Below are 24,572 nucleotides of genomic sequence, written 5' to 3' on the forward strand. Positions count from 1 at the left end.
CTAAATATTGATGTGACTTTTCTGTTGGAGTGCCCAAATTTATACACCTGTCTAATTTTGTTTTGATGCATATTGAACATTTTCTGTTAATCCAATAAACCTCATTTCACTACTGAAATAATGCTGTGTCCATCAGTTATTTGACTGATCAAAATGAAATTGCGGATCCAAGCACCCAATGATTTATAAATGAAAATAATGGAAATTGTCAGGGGTGCCTAAACTTTTTCATACCACTGTATTAATCATTTAATTTAGACTACAAGGAACAAAAGGATTATTATTGGGAAACACAATCACTGACAAATTTGTCAGCATCTTGTCATGAAATAATCCCCTGGTGCATCACCTCTAAGGCTGATTCACAGCTTAATGTTCGCACAAAAACATTTTCTTTAGATCTGTCACAAGACTCTTTTGGTAGATTAGATTTAAATGTGCCTGTAAAACCAGCAATGGCTACGTTAAAAATACAGCCACCATTCAAATTTCTTTGAATAAACACAGATTCTCTATAAATTCTTTTACTAATGTTTTACTATAATTGTGAATTTTATGGTTGTGTCCATGAAGCTGTCAGTCTGTATCTGCCAGCCTGTCTTTCTCCTGATCTCTCTGGGTAACTGACTGATTTGATTTGTTTTTGTGACGTACAATAGGATACAGAGACCTGAGTCTGCAGAAACAGTGATGGGGTTTGGCTGCCACCTAGTGGTTGAATCAAATAAATTTATGGTTACATTCAAATAAATGAGCAACATTTGTTTGACTGCAGTGTTGGTGAAATTATGTTTTCTGTATGTTTATATAGTACATTTGTGAGTTACTCAAATTACTCCTTCAAGGAGTGTGTATTTGTGCGTCTTCATTAGAGATGGCAGAGAGTCTCTCTTCCTGCCTCTCCCTGTGTTGCTGCCTGCAGGCTGGCTGCAGACAGAGACATGTTTGAGCATGTTTGCCTTCAGTGTCCAGGTATGTTTCTACGTTTATTTAAGCACAGTACAACACTGTAGAGCAACTGCTTCAAGGCGTTAACAGACAGCTTAAGAATAAGCTTACTAGTTGAATCATTACAAGTCATAAATTATAGTAACAAAAATTGGAAAATATGACAGTACAAAATACTGGTTTCCGCACATTAGTTTGTGGTTATAAACAGATAATAAGGTCAAAGAGACATAGGCCCATTATCCATTCAAAGCCAAGTGTGCTAAATGGACTTCTCTTTCCATGGATGGCAGAAAGCTGTGTAACATAAACCAGTGTGCATACTGTTAATTTACCTCTTTTTTTTTTTCCATTTTACACTAATTGGAATAAAAAGGCTGTTCAAAAAAAATCTACACTTGAAAGCTGCAATAGAACTAAACTTTAGTTATTTCTATTATACGACCATGAAATATGAGACATGATTAAGGGCTTTTAGACACATTCCATAAACTTCAGAGTTCTTTACATACCAATATCCAAAATGTACCCGAGTACATATGAATTCTTTGCTGTTTCAAAGCAGTTAGACAGCTAGTGTGGACTTGTCTGAGCTCGTCAGCTAAAATCGGATACCTGTGATTGTACATGTGGGGTGGTGAGAAGAATGAGATTCAAGCAAACATTCTGCAACAGTCTCCAAGAGATGCTGGGTGTTTTCTTGTACTAATCAGCACTAATGACTGAATATAGGAGGCCATGGAACGTTAAACTTTAATGAGATTAAAAAAAAAATTAAATTCAGGCTTCTTTATTTTTTAATACATTATCTAACTAACAGGGATATGTTTACTGGTAATGACTCTTATGTCCATAATTAGGAGGTTTACCATTAACTACCCGACTTCCAAAAAAGACATTTTTCTTACTTTTTCCTCGTGGTATCTGTCTGTGGAGATCACTTTGGGGTTTTTTTGCCCACGTTTTAAGACATACAGTAAGTCTTTCAGATTTCTGCTGGAAAAAATTTACCAGCATAAACAATTTTTCTTTAGACGTCAGCATGAACAGTTTTTATGGTCCTCATCCAGCATGCCTTACCTGCTCCTTACCCTGTACCCTGATCGCTGACTTTCAACATAACTTAACTGTATTCATCATCACAGTTCACAAAAGCTGGTTTGGCTGCAAGTTTGTGTCTCCAGAGGAATGTTAATTCCTTGTTCTGCTGGACAACCAAAACTAACTTCAACTTCAACAGTCATATCTCTTAAAGAGAAAACTTAAAGGAAAAGATTAGCAAGTGGATGTGACTTTTCCTTTTGTATAAATTTCAATTAAGGCTGGAGCGAGGATGCAACGAGTGGTACAAATTGACATATCGAAAGAATGCATATCAATGATTTAATAGTAATGAAAAAAAGTGAATAAATCCAATAAATGGTCCAATAAATCCAAAAGAATGTGGCACATTGAAACTGTTGGGAAAACTGAGTCACAGCAGTTGCAAAATGCTGTAATCCAAATGACCTCGGCAGACTCTTTTACATGACATGTCTTTTTAAGTTTTGATTCCTTTTATTGTCACTTGAATTGAGAGGAAGTAGTCTGTCCCCACATATACATAGACAGGTAAATTACTTGCATTTTATGACTTAACACAGTGATAGGTAGAACACAGTAGTCAAGCATTTACTTGATAATCTTCCTGTGCAAAAATGTAACATTACATCATCATGAAATGCAAACTAGCAAGAAGTGAACAATTTTTCCGTCATTGTTTTAATCATGTTAAATGGCAGAAAAATAACTAAACATGTTGTTCATGAGCTCAGTTACAGTTGTGACGGATCTAAATGACCAATGTTGATGGAAATGATGATCAACATTTCTTTGTTGGCATTTAATTGTGCCTTACATTTGTTTTACAGGCTGGACTTTTATGGATACAGCATTCACATCCTGCACAGACAAAATATTTGATCCAATCAGTAACCTGAAAAAAAGTTCTCTGTTGTATAAAAATAATTATTTTGACATTTCATGTCTTAATGGCAATGGTATTGTGTGTGTTGTGCCTATAACTACTATCCTAGTGGAGATGGTGAAAGACTACTAGATTAAAACTGTCAATAAAATGCTTTTTAATTATATGCCTAGTATTAAAACCAAAAGTAACTCTGCGATCTCTGAAATCTCTTTGTCCTTCCTCAGGCTGATGGTCAATCCAGACTCCAGGGCAGAGAGAAGCTCTCACCCTCCATCTCTTTGCAAATGACAGATGTGAATCGGGCAAGCTGCTCCGAGCTGAAATGGTTTTTCCAGTCTCCAGCAATGCCTGACACAAAAACACACACGCCAAGTCACAAAACCACAACATATCTCAACCAGGTTACATCCAGTCAGACAGTAAAATGCAATTTAGAGTAACCTGCTCAGGAACATTTGTAGATGCTGTTCTCAATTGTAAATGTTCAAGTTCGACCCAGAAAATGATCAGGGACATGACATGTGTTCTGTCAGCAAAACAAATCACCAACAGCACTACATACATGGGCACAAGTAAAAGTGAAAATAAACTTCTGCAATTAAAGCTAAATTAATTGCAAACATTTAATCAAAAGGGTGCCATCCCTCTAGCAGGTTATCAGTGAAATACATGATGGACGCATAGAGCCTCACCTTTCCTGAAGAATGGAGATTTGTTAGGGTCCATGTACACCTTCGGGACCAGGCTGAAGTTGGACATGTTGTTGGCCTTCATGCTCTTGAAGGAGCAGTGCTCTGCTATCTTCTGAATGGCTTCCTCACTCAGGTTTCTGCCCAGGAAATTTGAAATATGCCTGAGAGCTGCAGGCAGGTCCTAGAAGAACAGCAAAGTTCAAAGTAAAACAACAAGCACCTCCATACTGAGACACAGACTGAACAACAATATTAGCACACACTCAGGAGGGGTTAACCAGGCAAATGCTTGGGGCCCTCAAGGGGAAAAGTGGCCCCCAGTGGCCCCTGATTTTAGCACAATTTGCAACGACAAATATAAACCCCCTTAAACCTCCCAGAAAGACACTATACTGTCCTGCCTGCCCCCACCCCCCACCAGACACAGTGTTAACTTCTGTTCTAATAGACAAAAAAAAAGGTCAACAAGACATTTAATGTTCAGAGTCAACTCTGACGTTAAAACGTAAAATATCGCCATTTACAAAAACTCAGCGTTTGTTAGGAGTGTTTTACCTGAACCATGTCTTCATATGTGATGTACATTATTCTGTCTCCCAGCTCTGTGTGTCTCCAACTCTTCACATGGTCTGTCCATTTTCCAAACAGCACTGCAGACAACAGACATTAGACCCCAGCATAAATACAATCGACCACTACTCTGCATCGGTTAACGACAGGGATGACTTTCACACGCTATCAGTAGGTCTGTGATTTCCAACATCCAAAATCTGCTCACATGGTAATACACCAACATGCTGAACTCCATTTCCCTGAAATTCATACATTTATGTGTGTAAACTTTTAATGATGTGACCTCTGACCTCTGCCCTCCAGGAATTTCTCCATGAACTCATCAAAAGTTCCTGGATCCTCCAGGAATGCGGCCATCTGGTGGAAGTAGTACGAGGACACCATGATGTCCTTTGGATTCCTCATGACATAGATCACCTGTGACGAGTGACAAAATGCAAATAACATAACGGGTGTAATAAGTGTAAGATATTAAATATGAGATCAGATTAAGAGAGGTACACACGGGAATACACACGAAGACTCCACCTATTTACCTTGGCTTTGGAAGTGTAGAAGGAGGTAGGCATGAGGTGGTAGGGAAAATGTGTGACAAACGCCCGTGGAGATGCCAGCTGATCCACAATAACTGCCAATCTCTTCTCCTCCAGCCAGGGCACCCTGTCCCAGTTAGGAATAGTTTGGATTGGTGTCAGATCCCCACCATTCAGCACCAGCGGGAGGATCTCCTGCATCCAGATTGTACCTGCAGAAAAGTATCGAAGAGCAAATAATACTACATGGCTGCTGGAAGCACTGACTCCTCCATAAGGTAAAGACACCAACAGAGTGATAAAGCAACATTATACTGTCTGCATTTTAAATCTGACATTGTGGGGCCCCTTGCAACAAAACTGCCCTTCCTCACCCCCAACACCCCCCATTTGAGCCACGTTTTTTGTTTACATTTTGACAAATCATTACAAATATGCTACATTAGACTTTCGGAGTTCCCATTTTCAGTTTACATATGAATGTACTATCACTGCATTACTTTGATAGTGGAGACAACTTTAAAACATTAAGTATGATTTATCTATTGTAGCCTCAGTTCCTATGACCCTAAATAGAAATAAGGAATTGTAAGTAAATGGATGAATAAACAAAAGATCACATTGCAAATAGACATCACATTCATGAGTCACACACAACATGTGCTGAAATGATTCCCCACTGGAAACGTCTGTCATTCTGCATCTGCTCAGTTTTTGTAAGACAGAGAGAGAGAGAGAGAGAGAGAGAGAGAGACCGCGAGAGAGAGACCCTTAAGCCATTTGGAAATAATATCAGAGTTGGTTGCCAGTAACATTCACTGGCAGACACTACATGTAGCAACTGCTCTGATTCTCCCTCACTCTGCTCACACATGGTGGAAATGATTGAATTAAGGGTCTAGACAGATGCAGAGTAATCATTCCTGTTGTGCTGAGGCAGTTAAAACACTGTATCAGTATTATTATGTTTGTAATATGTATCATTAAGTTCTCAATGCCTTATTTCCATTTGATTAAGAATTACATGGTATTAATTTATTACTGCTCACACTGTGCTGCTCCCTGAACCATACATGGACTCTGTACTCACCACCTCTGTACTGTGAGGAAACTTATGATCATGGTGCGTGTTATCATTCACTGCCTTTTAGTAGACTTTGATAAGAAAATATCCCATATTTAACGGACAGTCTCTTATCTTTTAAAACTAATGCTTTTATTCAGGGACTAAATTCTCCTTATGGTGGGTGGTGCTTGACTCGGATATAAATAAAACATGTCTCTCAACTGAGTTTTATCATTACTCTTCAACAAACCACCAACATCTCATGTCTGTCACAGAAGCACCGACAGTCACCACATCATCGTCTTTAAACCTAAATTCCTGCGCAAACTTCAGGCTCTCTGAGCTGTGGATCTCTTTAGGAAGCACAAGGCCACGGTGAAGCATATAAAACTCTTCAGAAGACATTATGCCTCGAGGATTAAGGTGAGTCTGCTCTCTCCCTTCAGATAGTGTAGCCCTCCCATTACAGTTTTGTTTCTTGTAGACTCCCCTTCTGAGAGAAGGGTTTGGTTCAGGTCTAGAGGGACATGCGTATCGACGGGTAACTAGAAAATACTTTACATAACTGAGGATGTGGCCTGTGGCCGCACTGAGTGAATTTTTAGCTACTCTAATTATATAGTAAGTGACACAAACCTAGTAAACCATAAATTAAAAGGAACATTGCTATTGCATGTTAGGCGCACACACACACGCACACACAGCTGTCATGCTCTGCTTGTCACATCAGACATTTAGACGGCAGCAGTGTGACAGTGAAGAGCCGACATGCACAAATACCAGGACTCTGAAACTACAGAGGGTACAGGAAACTCAACCATCATTCATTTTATCATCTATACCTGTGGTTTTCCTACTGTTACATATCAAACTGTTGTCCATGAAAAAGTCCTTTACCATTCTCTTTATTCTTCGTATTTGTCTTTCTCCGTCCCTCTAGTCTCTTGAACAGAATTATACTGGTGCACCAGTTCCCACTCAAACGGCTCAGGACAGGTAAACTAAATGTATGATGTGTTTTTGCTCAAGAGACATGCACCTGGCCCACTCATCATGCAAATGTTTTCTCATCTGTGTATTAATACACTGGACATACCGAGAACAGTTTCAGTTAAAGGTTAAAAGCAACTTTGAAGCTGCTACTCACTTGGTTATTCTCCTGAGACGCTTGAACTATGAGCTCTTTTTTGTTACTCATTTTTCAAACAAAAAAACATAAAACATACAGTATTTAAAGTGCAGTGAGAAACTGGCCCTGAGAGACACAGCTCAAAGACAAACCTCCCGGCTTTCAAAAACTTAAATAATCATATCTTGTCGTGAACATAAGCCACACAAAGTAAAAGACTAATCTCCCAGAACCAAAACATGGTGCACGGCTTCGCACAGAGCTCAGTGCTCTTACTCGGGCAGCATGATGCTGCTCTTGCATCTGCCGAGCAACACTTTGACCTGGGCTCATGATGAGTTTACACCTTTAAAAAGGTTCACAGTACTGAAACTGGTAAAACCTGCTACTTCAAGGTGAGCAAGACAATCACTGACACACTTCACCGTACTGGGGGTAGGTGACGACAAACACATCAGTATCTTCTACAGACAGCTTCCTTGTAAACTCGAGCTCTCCTTGGGGCCACAGTGAGAGGGAAGGAGAGTCCCCTCATGCCTTAAGTCCTGACTGTGCTCAGATTAAAGCTTAAAGATTTACACGGGGTTCTGGTGCTGTCACGCTGCCATGAGCAGAACTATTGCTATGGTTAATTGTTCATTAATGAAGTTAACAATTTACCCCGTGACATAAACAAACTGTTCTGGAGAAGCAGCACAACAGCTCCAAAGGTTGAACGAGAAAGCTATGCCAGGAGTGGAGGACTGATCGGCCCGGAAAACGAAGGAGAGGCGAGGCGTGATGATCCTTGACTTCACAATGCTGCAGACAGAGGCAGTGTGTCTGCTTCTCAGTATGATTCAAGCTCCCTGGTTGGTGCTAGAGAAGGATTTCACTCTGCTCTTCCTCAAGCTGCGTTTGTCTCATGAACAGAAAACAGACAAGTGTCCGTGAGCCCAGAACGATTTCTTCTCAAAATGACTCAGTGTTATCATGACTTACTGAGCCTGCTCATGGTGGCTAGTTTTATCATTACTCTTCAACAAACTGACAACATCTCATGTCTGTCATAGAAGCACCGACCTGCCTTCGGGTACGTGACAGCCACCACATCATCGTCTTTAAACGTGAACTCCTGCGCAAACTTCAGGCTCTCTGAGCTGTGGGTCTCTTTCGGAAGCACAAGGCCTCGGTGAAGCATATAAAACTCTCCAGAAGACATCATGCTGCGAGGATTAAGGTGAGGTTGAGGTCTGCTCTCCCTGCAGACAGCGCTGCCCTCCGGTTACACTCTCCTCCTTCCGTGGGGAGGGTTGGGTTCAGGAGGGAGACGCTGTGTCCGCGTCATGTGAAAAACCACTAAACCCGCAGAGTGAAGCCAGTGCACATGTAAGGCTGGTGTTTCTGCTGGTGTGTCTGCACAACCCGATGTGAGTCCACTTCACACTGCCGACTGTCTGCAGCAAGCACCCGGATGTCCACCCTGAGTCTTTCAGCCTGACGTGCAAACTGCAGCTTTACAACCGTGAATGGCGTTTCAAATGTCACTGCAGGAGTGCGTGATAAAGATAAGCTTGCCTCAAGCAGTGTAGATGGTGACAGACTGCAGGGCCGTGCACAGGATGTTAGAGGGGCCAGGGGCCCACATTCATGAAAGGCAGCTCCTTCAGCGTCTATCCTCGTGCATAAGAGTGCTGCTAAATTATTATTATTATTATTACTATTAATGTTGTTGTTGTTTTATTAGCCTGCAGTTATAGTTCACCACCTCATGCTACTTGCAAGTGAGCATTTCATAGCTCTGTGTGCTGTACCTGTATACAGTTCATAAACCAAATAAAACTTAGACCTAAGCTACTCTGCTCCCTTACAAATTATAGATATAAATATATACTCTATATTACATACTCAAATATTACTCTGATACAAGTGGAAGTGGTTCAGTCCAGTTTTTACTTGAGTTAAAGTACTTGCTTTTGAAAATACTTAAGTATTCATTACAGAACCTAATGACCATTTCTCTCTCTGAGTGACACTGAGAAACCTGTGCATGCTTTTATATCCAGCAGACTTGACTATTGTAATGCTCTCCTATCTGGTCTACCCAAAAATAACAACTATAATAAACCATACCAAACCAAAAATACAATAAACCATCTTCAGCTGAATCAGAACTGTGCTGCCTGAGTGCTGACCAGGACCAGAAGGAGAGAACACATTACAGCTGTTTTAAAGTCCCTGCACTGGTTGCCTTTCAGCTTCTGTATTGAATTTAAAAAGCACTTCATGGCCCTGCACCGGCATATACAGTATGTCTCACATGCTTACACTATATGAACCAGTGTGGCTCCTCAGGTCCTCTGGCACAAGTCATTTGACCAACCATAGCATAAAAAGAACAACTACTACTCGAAGCTTATCTGGAATTAAACAAATGTTATGTAGCTTGAGATGCTCTCTAAAGTTGTATGGCACACTTCTGTGGGCAGAGATGAAGTTTGTTTGTGGTTAACACAACAGACATTTAAAAGGAACCCCGACTATGAAGACTTGTCGGCTTATTATATTAACGTTGGCATCAGCTATTTAAATGTGATATTAAAAACACTCTATAGTTGTTAGTTTTTGTAAAATTTGAAAAGAATCCTTTCACTCATAGGATGTTGTTGCTTATGTTGCAATGCAGTCTGGGTAATGACATCAAATGGTAGCACCTGTCTCTTCACTCCACAGCGAGACACATGTCGTCTGTTGAGCCTTTTCAATTTGAACCTGAGTGCAACGTAAGCAAGGAGGAAAATAGGAGACAACACTCAGAATGAAGATCACACTGAAGACAATCAGAGACCAAATCAGAACCAGGTCACCAAAAGGCAAGTGAAAACATCAGCCCATATTCACCATTAATTCTCTGTATTTATTTTCATATATTATGTTATTTTATTATATTTGATATCATGCTTTACATAGGATATTACATAATAGCTAAAGGTATCATGTATTAAATTCAGTTTGATTCCTGGTTATTTATATTGTCGCATATTCTAATATTTTCTGAACAAGATTAAAAAGTATGAAATTAAACCAAATAGCGTCCTTGCATTATTTTGCACATATATTTGATTACACCACATATCTACCAGAGAACTAAATAGTATTTCTATACAAGCAGCATTTTGCATTTGCCTCAATCAGTAACTGAAGTCCTCAGACGAAAAACCATAAAAGTTATAATCCTGATTTTTACTTTCTACTTCAGGTGGCATGTTTGTAACTCAAGACAGTGGAGGACTGAGGGTTGCGCAGTTTCAGCTGTAAGAGTTTACCTGTGCACGCAGTTCACTCTACAAATGATCACAAAAACAGGACTGTGTCCTTTGTGTGAAGGCTGAAGTAGTTTTACAGGTTAAGACAAACAACTTTTATCAATCATAATTCAACAGTGTTTTTGGTGTCAAATATTTTTGTTTTAGGTCTTACAGATGTGCCTCGTATCGTAAGGCAGGCTGCAGAGAAGAATCTGCAGCGTCATCCCTTCATGTGCAGTTAACAGAATAAGAAGTGTCTACTCTGAACCAGGTGGAATCTGAACAGGGTATGAAGACGTAGATATCGATCACACAGTAGTGTGTAGTAGATGACGCATGGAGAGATTTTAATGATATTTAAACTGTGCAGTTCACATTTGAATCCATTTCATCAGTAGCAGGAGTTGTACAGCTCAACAAAATAGGCTATCATACAAAAATGTTAATGACTTAAATGAAAATGTTTTTACAAACTGTATCCCGATATGAAAAATACATAGATGTGTCCATGAAAACACTAACCTCTTGACTAGAATTCAAAAATAAAGAAGATCGTATGTAGGCTACATAATGTGTTTGTAATGATGAACTACCTGAAATGTGAAAACTGCTGTGTTTGAAAAATGATCTGTGATCTGGATGGTCTCTCTTGTGGAGCCATGATATGTGTTTGGTTCACTCTTGTGTCCATGCCTCAGTTTGAACCTGAAACAGGGGAGAGAACATCAGCCACCATTTCCTTCATGTAACCATAATCCTTCTCAACAGCCACAGGTCTTGCTCTGAATGTCTTGTAGACTCTGCTCCGGGAGCAGGCATGGATCATCACGTCATATCCAAAATGTGTTTTCTTCGGGAGGCACTTCAAGTACATGGAGAGGTGCATCTGAAACAAATCTGAATTTGACAGGAAAAAAAACATGTCAGTCACATCCTGCCATAAAAACACATTCAATTAAGGTGAAATATTGTGTAAGACATTTATTTAAATACCTCTAGTGTTGTTGTGGTGATGCACATCAGCAGATGATCCAGGTCTTTCTCCTCACGAGTCCTTTCTGGACTTCAGATCCTGGACTTAACCAAAGCCAGTTTTTTTACACTCCTTTTGCTGCATGCCAGGGATCAAATTCATGGTGTTTCTCTGGATTACAGACGCTCGTTCCTTTTACAGTTTGTGGATGTCTGTCAGTCGAGAGGGTAGACACCTTTCTTCTATGGTTTTAAGAGCTTCCTTGAAACCTTTTGAGAGTCGCACCGGCCATCTCACAGAGCACAACCTCTGGTTCTCGTGATTTCATGCTAGTTGACACTGCACTCTGATTTTTGGACCATGTTTTTTGAATAACTTTTTTTTTTTTTTCTTTTTCTTGATCTATTTTCAGATGTCCATTTTGTTTGCTAAGATTTAGATAACAAACTAAGCTAGCTAGGCTACATGAAATACTGTGGGAATGTCGCCAACTTGGAGTACACACACAATGCAACACAAAACGCTTACATAACCTGAGCTCACACTCAGCCAGACAGCCAATCAAGTGGATTTGCGTGGGTTTGAAAATTAAGGCAACAAAGTGTCTTTGGCTTTTTTTTTTTTTTTTTTTTTTTTTGCATTTACTCATTTGGAAGACGTGTTTGTCCAAAGCGACATAGTTTTTCATGACAGTAGTAGCAAGAAGTCTCTCATACGTTCAGGGCAGGGTATGAATTACAGGGGAGACTGGGGGGGTCTGACCCCCTCAATAAGGCTTGGACCACCCCCCAACCCAAACAAGTAAAAACAACAGGGGGGGGTTAAAACATTTATACATCCTTCTTATCTGTTATTGTAAATATTACAGTATATTTCCCATGTTCATGCTTGGAAGAATCTTGCAGTAGGATTTCAGACACCCCTTATTCATTTTCAGCGCCGTCCTAATGCAGCCAGGGGAGTTCTGGCTTCCCCTGCGCTGACAGACACATCTGGTTCACAGGTTAATTGGATCAGGACAGGTAGGGAATGATAACTTTCAAGATAATCAAGATATGTACCTCACTCATATACAGCCACTCCCTTCTACTACATGTTTACGTTTTGTATGTTACATAGTGAGAACAGCTTTGTCCAACTTTGTCATTTTAGAGCTTCTAACTTGCATATTCCACTGAGAGGCTTTGCGAAGCAGGGGGTGTTTTTTATTATTCTATTAACAAACTCGAATCAAATCCACCAAGGCCAAAGTTACAGATCTCAACACCATTAATATGTGATTTTTGGCTTCTGAGAAACTGACAAAACTCTTGAAAAATGCATCTGGATCTGGATCTGGATCTGGATCTGGAGGCACCCTTTTTCCCTAGCCCATTTCCCATCCCTCCACCAAGTTTGGTACAAAATTGTTTAATCCTGCTGACAAACATTCAAACAAACCAGCAGACATGGGTGACAACATAACCTCTTTAGCTGAGGTAAAAATGGAAAGAGCAATTCAAAAGAAAAATTTGAATGAACTGAAAAAAAATTGCATGTCCCTGTTGACTGTATATAGTCCATCCATATACTTCAATCCATTTAAAATGCTATGGTGATATGGGCTACCAGACTAGCCCAGGTAGAAACCACAAGGCAGCTGGGACCTGTAAATAGAATCTGTAAATATTCTGATGTACATCCATAAACTTAAGACGAACAAAGAAAAAAGACTAACATCACACTAACATACCAGTGGGCAACATTTCCCCAAGCCTCCGTGTTTTTGCTGTTCATTTGTAGACCATGCATGTAGACCATGCATGTGGCCAACACAGGCTTTGATATTGTGTGTGTACATTATGTGAATAATAGTATAAAGCACACGGCCTTTATGTCTAAAAAAGATGCAAAAACACACACAGTATATATATATATATATATATATATATATATATATATATATATATATATATATATCCACTGCCCACTTACTGGTTCAGCTAAAAAGAGACAGCATATATGAAAATGAATACACTGTACCTGATTTAGGGTATGTCACAGCAAACACATCGGTGTCCTTCACAGAGAAATTTTGGGCATACTCCAAGCTCTCCATGCTGTGAGCCTCAGGGGGCAGGAGAAGGCCATGGTAGCGAATGTATTCAGGGGAAGACATGGTGACTGTTCCCGGCTCAGGGTCTAAAGCTCTGCAGTGGGAGTGGAACAACACGTTCCTACTTCACTCCTTCTCCTGTTACATACAGTCCCTTTTCCCTGAGCTCGTCTTGATTTGCCTCTCTAGCTGGAAGGGCTGAACAACCTTTGAACACTTCCCTGTACAATTTTTTGAATGACATCTCTTTACTGCAATCATCAGCAGTTTTCTAATTCAGGGGCTGGAATCTCTGGAGGATGTGTAAGAAGAGTCCAAATCCACCTCTGCTTACAGAAGCCTACTTTTTTTCTATGAGAATGGACCTCTTTGGTAAGAAGGTTTGGTTTCATTTTATATAGTAATAAGTAACAAGATCATTGCAATGCCATGCACTGCAAGCAGATAACAGGGTGGGACACTGCATGGGAGAGGACGTTGATAAAGCTCTTTGAAAATCTTTGGGACCATCAAGAATCCCCTTTTTGTGCTTGTCAGTACTGTAGTACTGAAGAGATGCTAAGAAACACTGGACTGGATATGATGGTGGTCCTAATGTCCATCAGGCCCAGATCATGTTAATTCACACTATTAATCTTATAGTAATAGGAATAAAGAGTGAACTAAGATGTGTGGACTAGGGTAGTTACCACTCTGATACTAGAGTCACACTCCTCAATTATTCAGCTGTTTTCTCTGGAATCTATCCACAACGTTAAACTTATAATTAGTTACTGGAGCCTCCTCTCTCCAACAAGCAAGCATGATTTTCTCTAGCAACCACACACAAACAATAGTGTATGGACAGAGAAAGTAGTATGTATGTGTATTAGGTAACAGTAAAGCCCATTGTGGCATTTCAATGAGAGCTTTGTTGGACTCCAGAGGCCCCAGCTGAAAGAGGGAGACAGAGAGAAGCAGAAAAAATCCAGGCAGTGTGAGTTCAACTAGCTGAAAGGGGTTGGCAGAGCTATCGTGAGGTGTAATAACAGAAACTGTGTTGTGTGAATCAGCAGAGGAGACACTCAAATTTACTTGAACTACACTATATATTTTTTAGGATCTGTCCTTTTGTTTTTTCAGGTTTCTGTGTGAAAAAAGCAAATTACCAAGACCATCACTTTCTGTCTGGTTCCTTGATGGTCTTTCTGTCCCTATAAAGTAAAAAACTGTGTTTGACTGGAGCATGTCTTCATCTTTTGACTGATGTGATAGTAGGCATCAATATAACCTCATTAAAACAAACTAAATCACACTGGACCTAGCTCTGTGATTGAAGCATGACTTTCTTCAGTAAATAACACCGCTGACATGATGCATTACCTGTATAAATGTGGTCCTGTGTTTGGTGCAAAACTCCTGGACTAGTTTTATTCACTACACATGACTTGGATTTCAATTACATTCTTTCAGAAAGAAGCATTTCTGCAGCCATCCATTCTGCTGAAAATTGGATTTCTCCTAACCTAATAATTGCAATTACTCTTTCTTGCTGACTTTTTGTGGAATGAGAAGCAAACTAAAAATGCCAGGGCATGACCGTGTTTCTTGTCCATTTGTTCCCTTCATGCAAGTGGCAAGTATTTTTGCAGAAATTACACATTTAATTTCATTCTTGATATCTCTCATCATCAAAATGAAATGACTTATCGTGGCATGACTTTTGCACGTATGCAGTGACTAAGATGGGGTAAGGTGAAGTTCAAGTCAAGACACTCTCTCCACTCTTTCATTCACTTTTTTAAAAATGTAATCCTTCATTTCCTGCCTCCACTCACAGTCTTTTCACTGGATTTACACAACACAAAAGGTGTTTTCGAGACCAAATTCTATTACGTCCATTATCTTTTTTATCTCCCTTTTCTTCAACATTCCTTTGATGTGTTTTCACTCCTCTGCTCCCAACAGATCAGGGCATTATGATATATTCAGGTTTTTCAGGTGTCTCTTGCTGTGAGGTGTAACAGTATAAGTGTGGGAACAGATAGCACTCTTGGCCATTCATCTGTAATAGGCAGCAACAAATTAAGCTGCTGCAGTGAGCCACATATATTATATGTGACATATAGTATTATAGTGGATTTAAGGAACAAGAGAGGGATGTAAATACTTCTTTGGCTAACAGGTGGTTACATTGGCTTTAGATCACAGCATGTTGAGATGACAAAATCAGTGCATTAAAGGTTGCACAAAAGGCATTCAGACACAGAAGCGTCTTCCCCTCAAGTGATGTAAAACGCTCTCAAGTCAAGTATTTACTTTAGCTTCAGTGACCAGTGGTCAGATCAGACAGTGTTCCACTCTAATGTCAAAATACATAAATACAAAGTCCATCATTGCTGAAAAACACTATTCTATCTCAAACAATCTGTCCCTGGATTAAGTCTGATGTCAAACAAAACACTAAGTCACTTCTTATGGCAGATCTTTCCCAACAAACACTCCACACTTTGCAGTCTGACCAATCAAGACAATGAAAGTGGTTAAGACAATAGTTGTTTATGTCAAAATCACAGATGTTTACAATTCAACATAATGTCATAATACTGAGTGAACCTCAGGTTATACATACTGCAGGCGCTTTGAATTTTTCAGCTTAACCTTAAATCTTTTTGACAATTTCTTCAAGAATTAGAAAACTCTTGCTACAGTTGTGTTTTAACTACTTGTATATTTATTTGCATATAAATAAATTGATACATTTGTGGCCAAACAATGAACTATCAAAGAACTATCACTATCATTCATCTGTTATAAATCCACTCAGTACATTTTACTATCTAATCTATGCAGTTACTCTGGCTCATTAGACAACACATAAAAAAAAGAAGAGTCATTTCATTTGTGGTCATTTAGACACAAAATTCACCTTTTTGCAAAACCAACACAGCTTAGGTAAGCCAATCAAATTACAGAAGCCTCCTGACATCACTGCTCATTCTGCACTTTAAACTGATGGACTGAATTGAAACAAAAAACTCAGCTTGAATGCACGTTTACCATCAACGGACAACACAGGCTGATCAAAACAAACTGGAGGAACTGGTTAGCTCATCAGTCGGTGGCTCTTGTGTCTGTCTTTATTTTGTACATCAGACCAGTCGGGCTACCGAGTATCAACAAGCATTTTCCAACAGTCTTTTGTGTTGTGTGGTGATAATAAGACTGATATGGTGTCAGGGGTCAGCTTCTGATTTAGGACAACGCTGGTCCACTGTAGACCAAAAAGATGGCTGAAGGCTTATCCCAGGGTGCTGAGGTTTACTTAGTTGCTGTGGACCAGAGTGACGAAGAGAAACAGCGAGCAGAGAGAGATGGCACCAGTGAGCACAGCTTTGACCAGCAACACTGTCCAACTGCCCAAGAGGAAGACATGGACAAACAACCTGAAGGCACAAACAGAAACGCAATGTAAGCTACAATGATAAAGAATAGTATAAAACAGTGCATTGGTGCATTGCTGAAATCATCCATCACAGTGAAAGATATGTATTCAGATAAGAGTTGATTCAACAGACAGACACCTATATATCACAAAACTTCATTAACAGAGGTTTTAAAATTATCTTTTCCACTTGATCCTGCATTTGTGAGCCTACCAGTTTGAAATAAATTCATCCAATTCATCCATTAAATCACACAAGTAAGCTGGTATGTATCTGATGGTGGCACTTTGTGAATATCTGTGGTCAACTCTAGCCACCCACAATGACAGCACAATGAACCCTTTTACAAAATGGAAATTCTGCAAATTGGCCCTCTTGTTGGTCTTTCATTCTTTATGCAAAATGCCAAAATCCTTTAAAGGTTTTCTTTGATTAGTAAGCCCATTTGTGCTAATAATACATTTTAATCAAGCAAACCACATGAAGGAGCTTGTTAAAGACATTTTAAGTACATCAGGTTTTTCGAGTTATTGTAAATGTGGTTATTTTTTATGCTTTTCTCTTCCTTACACTTCTTAGGTATTTTCTGATGTACAGTTTTTAAATCATTTAAATTTTGCAATATTGCTTGTGTTGTTGCTGTTAACAAGTGCCATCCTGTGGTTTACAAAGTGAAGTGCAGCCACAACGAAGGTGGTGAACCCTGGCTGAACAGAATTAGCAACAGCAATGAATGTCATATCCCTGAAGATAAAGAAACACAGCATGTCTGCAGGTGTGTTTGTGTTGGTATGAAGTATATAAGAGTGTGTAAAAGTGTGTGAGACTTACTCCATTAAGAAGGCCTTGTAGACACAAAGAGCCAGAAGCACAGTGACAGGCAGCCTGAAGCTCTTCGGAAGGTCATATCGTGTAAACATCCACACCACTGCTGCCATGGCAATATAGTGGACCTATATACACAGGCATAATAATCACTGGTCACTGATCATTTTTTATAAAATGTGGCGCTATAGATAATATAAAAGACACATAAACACAGAGGGAGCACACTGGGAATTAAATGTTTTAAAATTCATGTTTATCCGAATATGCAGACAACAAGGTGAGTGAATGTAAAAAAAAAATAAAATAAAAAAAATAAAAAACTGCAGAAGAACTCTTCAAAATATGACAGCAATTTTGTAAAAACAGTGGATGGAGGTGAGTGCTGAATGAAGACATAAGACTGAAAACACAGGAGCAGACAGAGTGGAGAAATGAGGGAGCAGAAAGAGAAAAGCTACTTACCAAACTGATGTTAGAGTCAAAGCTCATCTGGATGTATTTCCAGTCAAACTCTATCCCTCTGGCTCCCACCCACAGAGGAAGACACCTAAAGAACCACAACAGGACACAACCAGTCAGATTCAATGTTTAGATGTGTACATTAATTTCATTAAATGAAGTTAATGTTTCTTCTGCAGGATCAGTGTTACCGCTTACCTTGACATGACAAGCTCTGCTGTTGCCCAGCCCATGGCAGCCACCATGATCTTGTACTCTCCTTTACCAGCATTACGCGACATCACGAGATGAAGGCCCAACAGGTCTGCAAGGTCCACTGTTGCCTTCATAAATTCCTGGACAACACACACACCCATATTTCAGCCTCCAACACAAGCTGGTATTTTATTTGAAAGACACATTAATCTTCTTCCTGATGTTAATACAATGCAGCTCACTCACCCCTACAAAGTCATAAACTCCTGCTCCACCTTCCCACGTGGGGAAAAATGTAGCTAAGAACAGCATCTGTAGCACAAAAAGAAAACCTCCTTATACACATCGAAACACAAGGAAGCTACTGATTTTAAAATTTGTGTTTTATCTTCAGTTTCTCCTAGTTGATCTTTTTTCTTGGTGTATACACTATGTGTATTGTCTGAGTGGGCTGTACTTTATTTTTGGTTGATTTTCTTAATTTCATTCCAGGGACTCACCTTACAGAGCTGGACAAACAGGTAGGTTGCACCAGCCTGGACACATCTCCAGAAGGCATTGTACTCTGAACTAAAGGTTGAACACAAAGAGTTAAATGGTAGAACTGTAAAATAAGGAGGCACAGAATGCATTATGTAACAGGTTATTATGAGATAAGACAGAAATGAGCATTTTTGGGATGCAATGTTTGAAGATATGAGTGCAATAATACTTGAATAAAAAGCCCACCCCACATTATGCTGTTAAGCAGAAGAACATGCAATTTCACGACTACACTACACTACACAGTCCTAAGAGGATTATGTGGAACCCCTCCCAAACATCTGACATTACTAAGTAGATTATTAAGAGACTTTTTAGTCTCTGAGCATATCTTGCTTCAACATAGGGCTAAACACAAAATGTGTTAATAATGACAATAAAATTTGCCATCGCAGTAATTTTCCATTGTGTCACAACACAATATTTAACTTCCAGTCCATTCCTCCAGCTACTGTATGTGTCCCGTGTCCATGACTGGACCGATGGATGTCATACAGTATAGTCCCACATCATCCACCCCCCCACCCCCCCATGTTGCAGATCCCTGTTTCATGCAGACACTTACAGGCCACTGCACTTGTATGTTATAAAATAAGGGAAGTATGCCAGAGCAAAGCAGTTTCCAAAATGAAATAGTGTCATGATTTCTGGTCACAAAATTCAGCTCCCTAGAGAGAGAGAGAGAGAGAGAGAGAGAGTCAGGTTTTTAATATCTGCCATTTTGACACACAGCAATACAATGTCATAAAATACTGAAAAAATGCCCCTCACGAGTTTTCAGAGGCCACAATCAAATGTTTTCCTCAGTTGGACAAACAGACATTCAATGTACGATAACATAAAACATTTGGTCACATTTGAGAGGCTAAAACAAGAGGATGTTGGTTTGCTCACTGGCTTAACTGATTTACCGATAATCAAACTTGTTGGTTTATTTGGATTAATTATTTCAGCACTTCTTAAAAGACATATTTGTTGTCGCATTCAATGTATTTTTTAATAAAATTATTGATTTTGCTCATGTTCTCATCAGGTGCACTTGATTAGACCGTGATTATCGATTATAAATGATGTTTCATTGACTCCTGTACATTTTAATAACAACACGGGTAGAAACAGACTAACAAGATAATTTCCAAGGAAATAACAAATCGGTCAGTGTCGAGTCAAATGTTTAACAAGGGTATGTTTCAATCCATATACAGAGATATAATGTAATGTCATTAAGGGAATTTGTACACTAGCTAGCTAGGCTACAATGCTGTCGCCGGTGTAGACACGAAGCTAAAGCTAACGTCCGCTCACAAGTCGACGGTAGTTTGTCGCTTTGACGGCGAAACACGAAGCTATAGTTCACAGCAGCGAAGCCATGTGGCAGCTGTTGTAAAGCAGAGACCCTCGGGGTCGGCACTTACCACTCCTGAGCGAAGAGCTGACAGGTAGCAGACTCTTTTCCTACGGTCTCGTTGAATGACAAACGGAAGTACGTTTGGGTCCACCTCGAAATGCCTCCGACAACGTCACGGGTAGGAACATATCCAAACGTTCCGCATCTTGCGGGATTGTTTTGCTCACCACTTTTCCTTGACCTCTATGGAAAACGTCATGAGGTCAAGGAAAGATGTAAATGAGAATTTATAAGGATATAGGAATAGACAATGAATGAATTCTACTGAACTTTCACTAGGCATTTTTTTTAACCAGCTTTATTTATAACACATGGACGATAAATACTCCTTTTTAAACCACAAAAACAAAAAGGATTGAATTGTTGAAATAAGATGACATGAAAGGAATACACATGCAGAGAAAGTTGATCCATTACAATAAAATAAATTAAATAAAAATAAGAAACTGAGCAGGAGGTCAGAAAAAATAATATTCAGTCATATAGTTTCCAGATATGGAACATATAGACACATTTGTACTACATTTGTTAAGTGGAGAAAATTAATTTTTATTGCTTTGCACAACGGGAGGGGATTCAGTTAAATGACATTTATGTATATAGTATTTTGTTATGATGATATTGTTAACTCGAAATCTGGACAGATTTAAAAAGAATAAGTCTACATTTATGGATTTGGAGCTCAGACAAGGATTTCCATAATTTTTGGTTGTTATAATTCATGTAATACTCAGCTTTACTTTTCTATCTAAATTTTAAGCAACATTTTTTAATGAAAAATAAAACAATACATTATGCAATAGAGACTTACTGTAGCTGATAAGCAGATCAAGTAATATTTTAATTTTAATGATGAGAGTTTCAATGAAAAGCAGGGTAAAGTTACAGTATTCATATGTCTATGATTGGTCCTGGTCACTTGAATTTCTACAGTTCAGATTACACAAGCATTAAAATGTATGAAATATCACAAAGATAAAAAGGAAAAAGGTTTAGAGCTAAAGATAAAAAAAGGTCCAAGTCTAATCATATTCTCAGTCCCTCTGTGCGATAATTTTCTTTCTCACTCTTTAGAAAAATCAACAAGAAATATGTATTTGTAAGTATCTTATCTTGTGTTTTCAGAAATTACTACAATTAATGCAAAATTATCTATATAGAATATGATCATCATACCCAAACCCGTAGTAGAGAAAGCTCAATCCGATAACTTGCACGCAAAACAGGCATTAAAAATGGATCCCTGAAAAGCTTGTAAACCTAAACTTTGCTAATTTTATACTGTGCTTGATGATCTACGTTTGTAGCAGATGAAGTTTCTTCTTTCTGAGCAGTCCCTGGTGTTCCAGTGGTTTGTGTCTTTTTTGGACAGGATCCCACAGCGGTTCCACCCGGCTGGACACTTTGTCAGCATCCCCTGGTCTCTCACCTCTGCTCCATTCATCCACCACCACTGCCCTGCCAGGAAACGCAGCCCCACCCAAACCTAAGAGACAGAAGGCAAGGTTTTGGAAGTCACTCGCTCTTACTTTCAGTCACCTTATGCTTGCTTAGTTGATAAGGTTGTTGTCTTCAACAGTAAATCACTCATTTGAAAGTCAAAGGGTGATCTTCTATCACACTTAACTGTAGTGGAAATGAGGATCCCAGCTGCTGAGGTTTAAAGTTACTTTTTTAGTAAAATTTTGTTATGATCAAATACTAAATATATATATATATATATGATATCAAATGAAAAACTTTATGTTTACCACAGTGACAACAAACCAGACAATGTATAATATGAAATAAGTGCTGGTGTCTGTCTGAGTTATCAACAGGTTGGACAGGAAGAGACATGTCCACAGCCTGGTATTTAGCTGATGTTCTCATCTTGATTTCCTGTCAGTAAGATGAACTACTAAGAAGGGTAAAGCAATTCAATCCATCTAAAATGTACTCTTGCATTGATAATTAGCTTAAATTAATTAGTTTGTAATTCACATAATACAATACAAAACTAACTAACTTAGCATTTACAATAAAGTGTTGAATCTAGATGATTTAAATGATTTATGTCTGTTAGTTAAGAAAACAGGAAATTCATAACTATTTACATTTGCAAAGTCTGAATTTTCACATATGTTTGCAGGCTGTAGTCAATTACTTTCAGGTAGTTGTTGAACTGATTCACATAAAACACTGCAAAACTCAAAGCAAAAAAAAAAAAAGTCATTTAATTATATTGCCTTGTTCAGTTTTTGAATTAGTAATTTCATTTCTGCCTATCATCTGCCTATCATATTCCAGCTCAATCACAGGAAGGGGTTTATCATACATTTATCTTGCACAAAGGGTTGCAAGATAAGTGTATGATAAACAAGTTATGACATAAGACAAACATTGTGCTATTATTTTTCCAACTTTCTTCTAATGTTATATTTAATTGAGAAATACTGGATAGTTTTATTACTACAGGCCTCTGAAACCATTTAAATAGACAGTGAGAGAACATCAGTCTTTGGTTGAACTCCATACAGTAGATCTATGCAACTTGTGACTAAGGATGGTGGGTATACAACACTTCACTTCATAGGGTCAAAAGCCAGCACTGTATGGGAGAAATATTTTCCCCGTCCTCCCACCTCGTCAGTCGTGGCTCTGTAGATCCGGTCTCTGATATAGCTGTATTCACTCGAGTCCGGCAGGCTCAGGAGGTCGTAGTAGTACATGCAGGGCTCAGCACATCCGCTATTCATTTCCCTGCAGTGCTTCAAGGCCTTCTCCCATGTCTTGTTCTCATTTACCACCACCAGGTTGTCGGCAGAGCAGACAACCTGAAGCTCTTGGGAGCACTTTTTGCTGTACCACTTTTCAGTGGTAACATTATAAGAGCCACAGTCTGCAGTGAGTGGCTCTCCTGGTGCCCAGTTTCTGTAGTTAGATGACAAATCTCCAATCCAGTCCCAGTTCTTATCAGCCTGCTGGTAGAGTCCAATCCAACCACTATGCTTTAAACGATCTGTGTTTATTTCGGCGATGGTGGCAAGGTTATTATTCTCTTCCAGACAGTACTGAGAGGCATTGTACCAGCTAAGGTTGACTTTGTGATGAGTAATTTTGTCACTGGCTGAACAGTATACGTTATATCTACTTGAACACTGAGCACTGTACCACATTAGATCATCTCCCACAACTGCACAGTGACCGCTCTGCTGTCCATCGGCCCAGTTGCTGCTCTGCGAGAGGTCGTCTCCTGAAACCCCTTCTCCAGTTCTGAAACCCACAAACGAACAAATGATATTATTATTTTACATGATATTGAAAACTGCATGAAGATCATCTCAAATAGGATACTCACTTTACATTTATCCACTTCCAGAGTGAGTCTTCCTCAGGATCTCTGCGTAGGCCGATCCAGATTTGGGTGACATTTTCTTCCACCAACCACGTCGTCATTTGGACTGTGTTCACTAAGTTCCAAGTAATTAAGTCAATGTGTTTCCTCTGGCAGAACAGTCTCCCCTCTGTCCAGGTCATCTTATTAGATGACAAGTATATGAACCTTTCTACGATAAGTGCCTCCAAGCAAAGAGCAGCAATGAGCAGGAAGGAGAGTGTGAGCTCAGGGCTGCTCTTGTTCCCCATGACTGGTCCTGTCTTCACGTCAAGTCAATGATGTGTTTGCAGGACTCTTATTAGCCACGTCAGTTTGAGTTATGGTCAGTTTGTGGTATGTTCAGCTGCTGTTGAAGCGCTGTCACTCTGCCTTTATAACAACTGCATACCTGGTCACTCCCACCTAGACACACCTCACCAGCTGACCAGTAGCACCAGCCCAGATAGAGCAAGTAATACCAGCAGTTTTTGATGATAATATTATATTAACTTCTATTATTATAGTCACTTAAACTTATCTTTGAACTTTTGAAGGTGTTTTTTTTTTTTTCAAATTCAGTCAGATATTAATTCTTTCTGAAGTCTTCATTTATGTTTTATAATAATGCTAGTTTTATGTTTGTGCCACTCCAGGTATGACCAGAATTACACACACCCATGGCTGAGAATCACTGCTCTGAGCTATCTGGAGAGATTGTGGAGTAGCTCAACTAATTTGGTAAAACAAAACAAAACAAAAACAAAACAATTAAATAAAGTAGGATTCGATTATTTCAAAAAAGGGGAAAAATGTGTTAAACACACCCACATATTTGTTTTAGGAGGGAAATGAACAGATGAGTAGAACGACAAATTAGTGTAGTGCAGATCTTCAGAGTATTGTTTTGTCATAATAACCAGTAACCATCAACTGACCACACATTACATACCTCGATTTCTCGCCATCAGTCATCATCAGTTGTATCACCTTAAAGTGCTTAAGATTTCAGTCCTGGTTGATTTGGCAATACCTGTTCTTACCATGGTAACAGGAAGTGTGACTAAATACTACAGCCAACACTGCATGAACAG

At 39.2% G+C, this 24,572-nt stretch overlaps 3 protein-coding genes across 4 annotated transcripts; all 3 read right to left on the reverse strand.

Annotated features, from left to right (window-relative positions):
- Positions 1-2,317: 2,317 nt before the first annotated feature.
- sult2st3 (sulfotransferase family 2, cytosolic sulfotransferase 3) lies at positions 2,318-13,439 on the reverse strand. Of its 2 annotated transcripts, none has more exons than XM_071469957.1 (6): positions 13,193-13,439; positions 4,719-4,927; positions 4,473-4,599; positions 4,165-4,259; positions 3,610-3,790; positions 2,318-3,265 (listed from the first exon to the last, which is right to left on the reverse strand). In XM_071469957.1, the coding sequence occupies exons 1-6, from the start codon at positions 13,326-13,328 to the stop codon at positions 3,150-3,152; spliced, it is 864 nt and encodes a 287-aa protein (XP_071326058.1). In that variant the 5' UTR covers positions 13,329-13,439; the 3' UTR covers positions 2,318-3,149. The 2 variants fall into 2 exon arrangements, with proteins under 2 accessions (XP_071326058.1, XP_071326057.1); XM_071469956.1 differs by lacking the exon at positions 13,193-13,439 and adding an exon at positions 7,973-8,393.
- A 2,348-nt stretch (positions 13,440-15,787) lies between these two features.
- Positions 15,788-20,252, reverse strand: tmem147 (transmembrane protein 147). Its single transcript, XM_071470201.1, has 8 exons — positions 20,131-20,252; positions 19,281-19,383; positions 18,673-18,742; positions 18,419-18,484; positions 18,176-18,312; positions 17,981-18,065; positions 17,522-17,643; positions 15,788-16,690 (listed from the first exon to the last, which is right to left on the reverse strand). The coding sequence occupies exons 2-8, from the start codon at positions 19,355-19,357 to the stop codon at positions 16,570-16,572; spliced, it is 678 nt and encodes a 225-aa protein (XP_071326302.1). The 5' UTR covers positions 19,358-19,383; positions 20,131-20,252; the 3' UTR covers positions 15,788-16,569.
- A 31-nt stretch (positions 20,253-20,283) lies between these two features.
- Positions 20,284-23,898, reverse strand: LOC139613503 (secretory phospholipase A2 receptor-like). Its single transcript, XM_071470200.1, has 3 exons — positions 23,464-23,898; positions 22,748-23,378; positions 20,284-21,609 (listed from the first exon to the last, which is right to left on the reverse strand). Exons 1-3 carry the CDS (start codon positions 23,748-23,750, stop codon positions 21,400-21,402), a joined length of 1,128 nt encoding a protein of 375 aa, XP_071326301.1. The 5' UTR covers positions 23,751-23,898; the 3' UTR covers positions 20,284-21,399.
- Between the last annotated feature and the right edge of the window lie 674 nt (positions 23,899-24,572).

The sequence above is a fragment of the Trachinotus anak genome, unplaced genomic scaffold (genome assembly GCF_046630095.1).
Source record: "Trachinotus anak isolate AG129_WGS33_773 ecotype Australia unplaced genomic scaffold, CSIRO_AGI_Tana_v1 ptg000032l, whole genome shotgun sequence".
NCBI classification, from domain to species: Eukaryota; Metazoa; Chordata; class Actinopteri; order Carangiformes; family Carangidae; genus Trachinotus; species Trachinotus anak.

What these genes read in the sequence shown, in the direction of transcription:
- LOC139613503 (XM_071470200.1), bottom strand. Translation starts at nt 23,750, where the DNA reads ATGGGGAACAAGAGCAGCCCTGAGCTCACACTCTCCTTCCTGCTCATT. An exon ending in TGGAAGTGGATAAATGTAAA is followed by an intron (nt 23,379 to 23,463) that starts GTGAGTATCCTA and finishes TGTGGGTTTCAG; the next exon opens with AACTGGAGAAGGGGTTTCAG. An exon ending in ACAGAGCCACGACTGACGAG is followed by an intron (nt 21,610 to 22,747) that starts GTGGGAGGACGG and finishes TCTGTCTCTTAG; the next exon opens with GTTTGGGTGGGGCTGCGTTT.
- tmem147 (XM_071470201.1), bottom strand. Translation starts at nt 19,357, where the DNA reads ATGACACTATTTCATTTTGGAAACTGCTTTGCTCTGGCATACTTCCCT. An exon ending in GAGTTTATGACTTTGTAGGG is followed by an intron (nt 18,313 to 18,418) that starts GTGAGTGAGCTG and finishes TGTGTTGTCCAG; the next exon opens with GAATTTATGAAGGCAACAGT. An exon ending in TTGACTCTAACATCAGTTTG is followed by an intron (nt 17,644 to 17,980) that starts GTAAGTAGCTTT and finishes CTGTGTATATAG; the next exon opens with GTCCACTATATTGCCATGGC.
- sult2st3 (XM_071469956.1), bottom strand. Translation starts at nt 8,114, where the DNA reads ATGATGTCTTCTGGAGAGTTTTATATGCTTCACCGAGGCCTTGTGCTT. An exon ending in TCTACACTTCCAAAGCCAAG is followed by an intron (nt 4,600 to 4,718) that starts GTAAATAGGTGG and finishes CACTCGTCACAG; the next exon opens with GTGATCTATGTCATGAGGAA. An exon ending in CATATGAAGACATGGTTCAG is followed by an intron (nt 3,791 to 4,164) that starts GTAAAACACTCC and finishes CTGTTCTTCTAG; the next exon opens with GACCTGCCTGCAGCTCTCAG.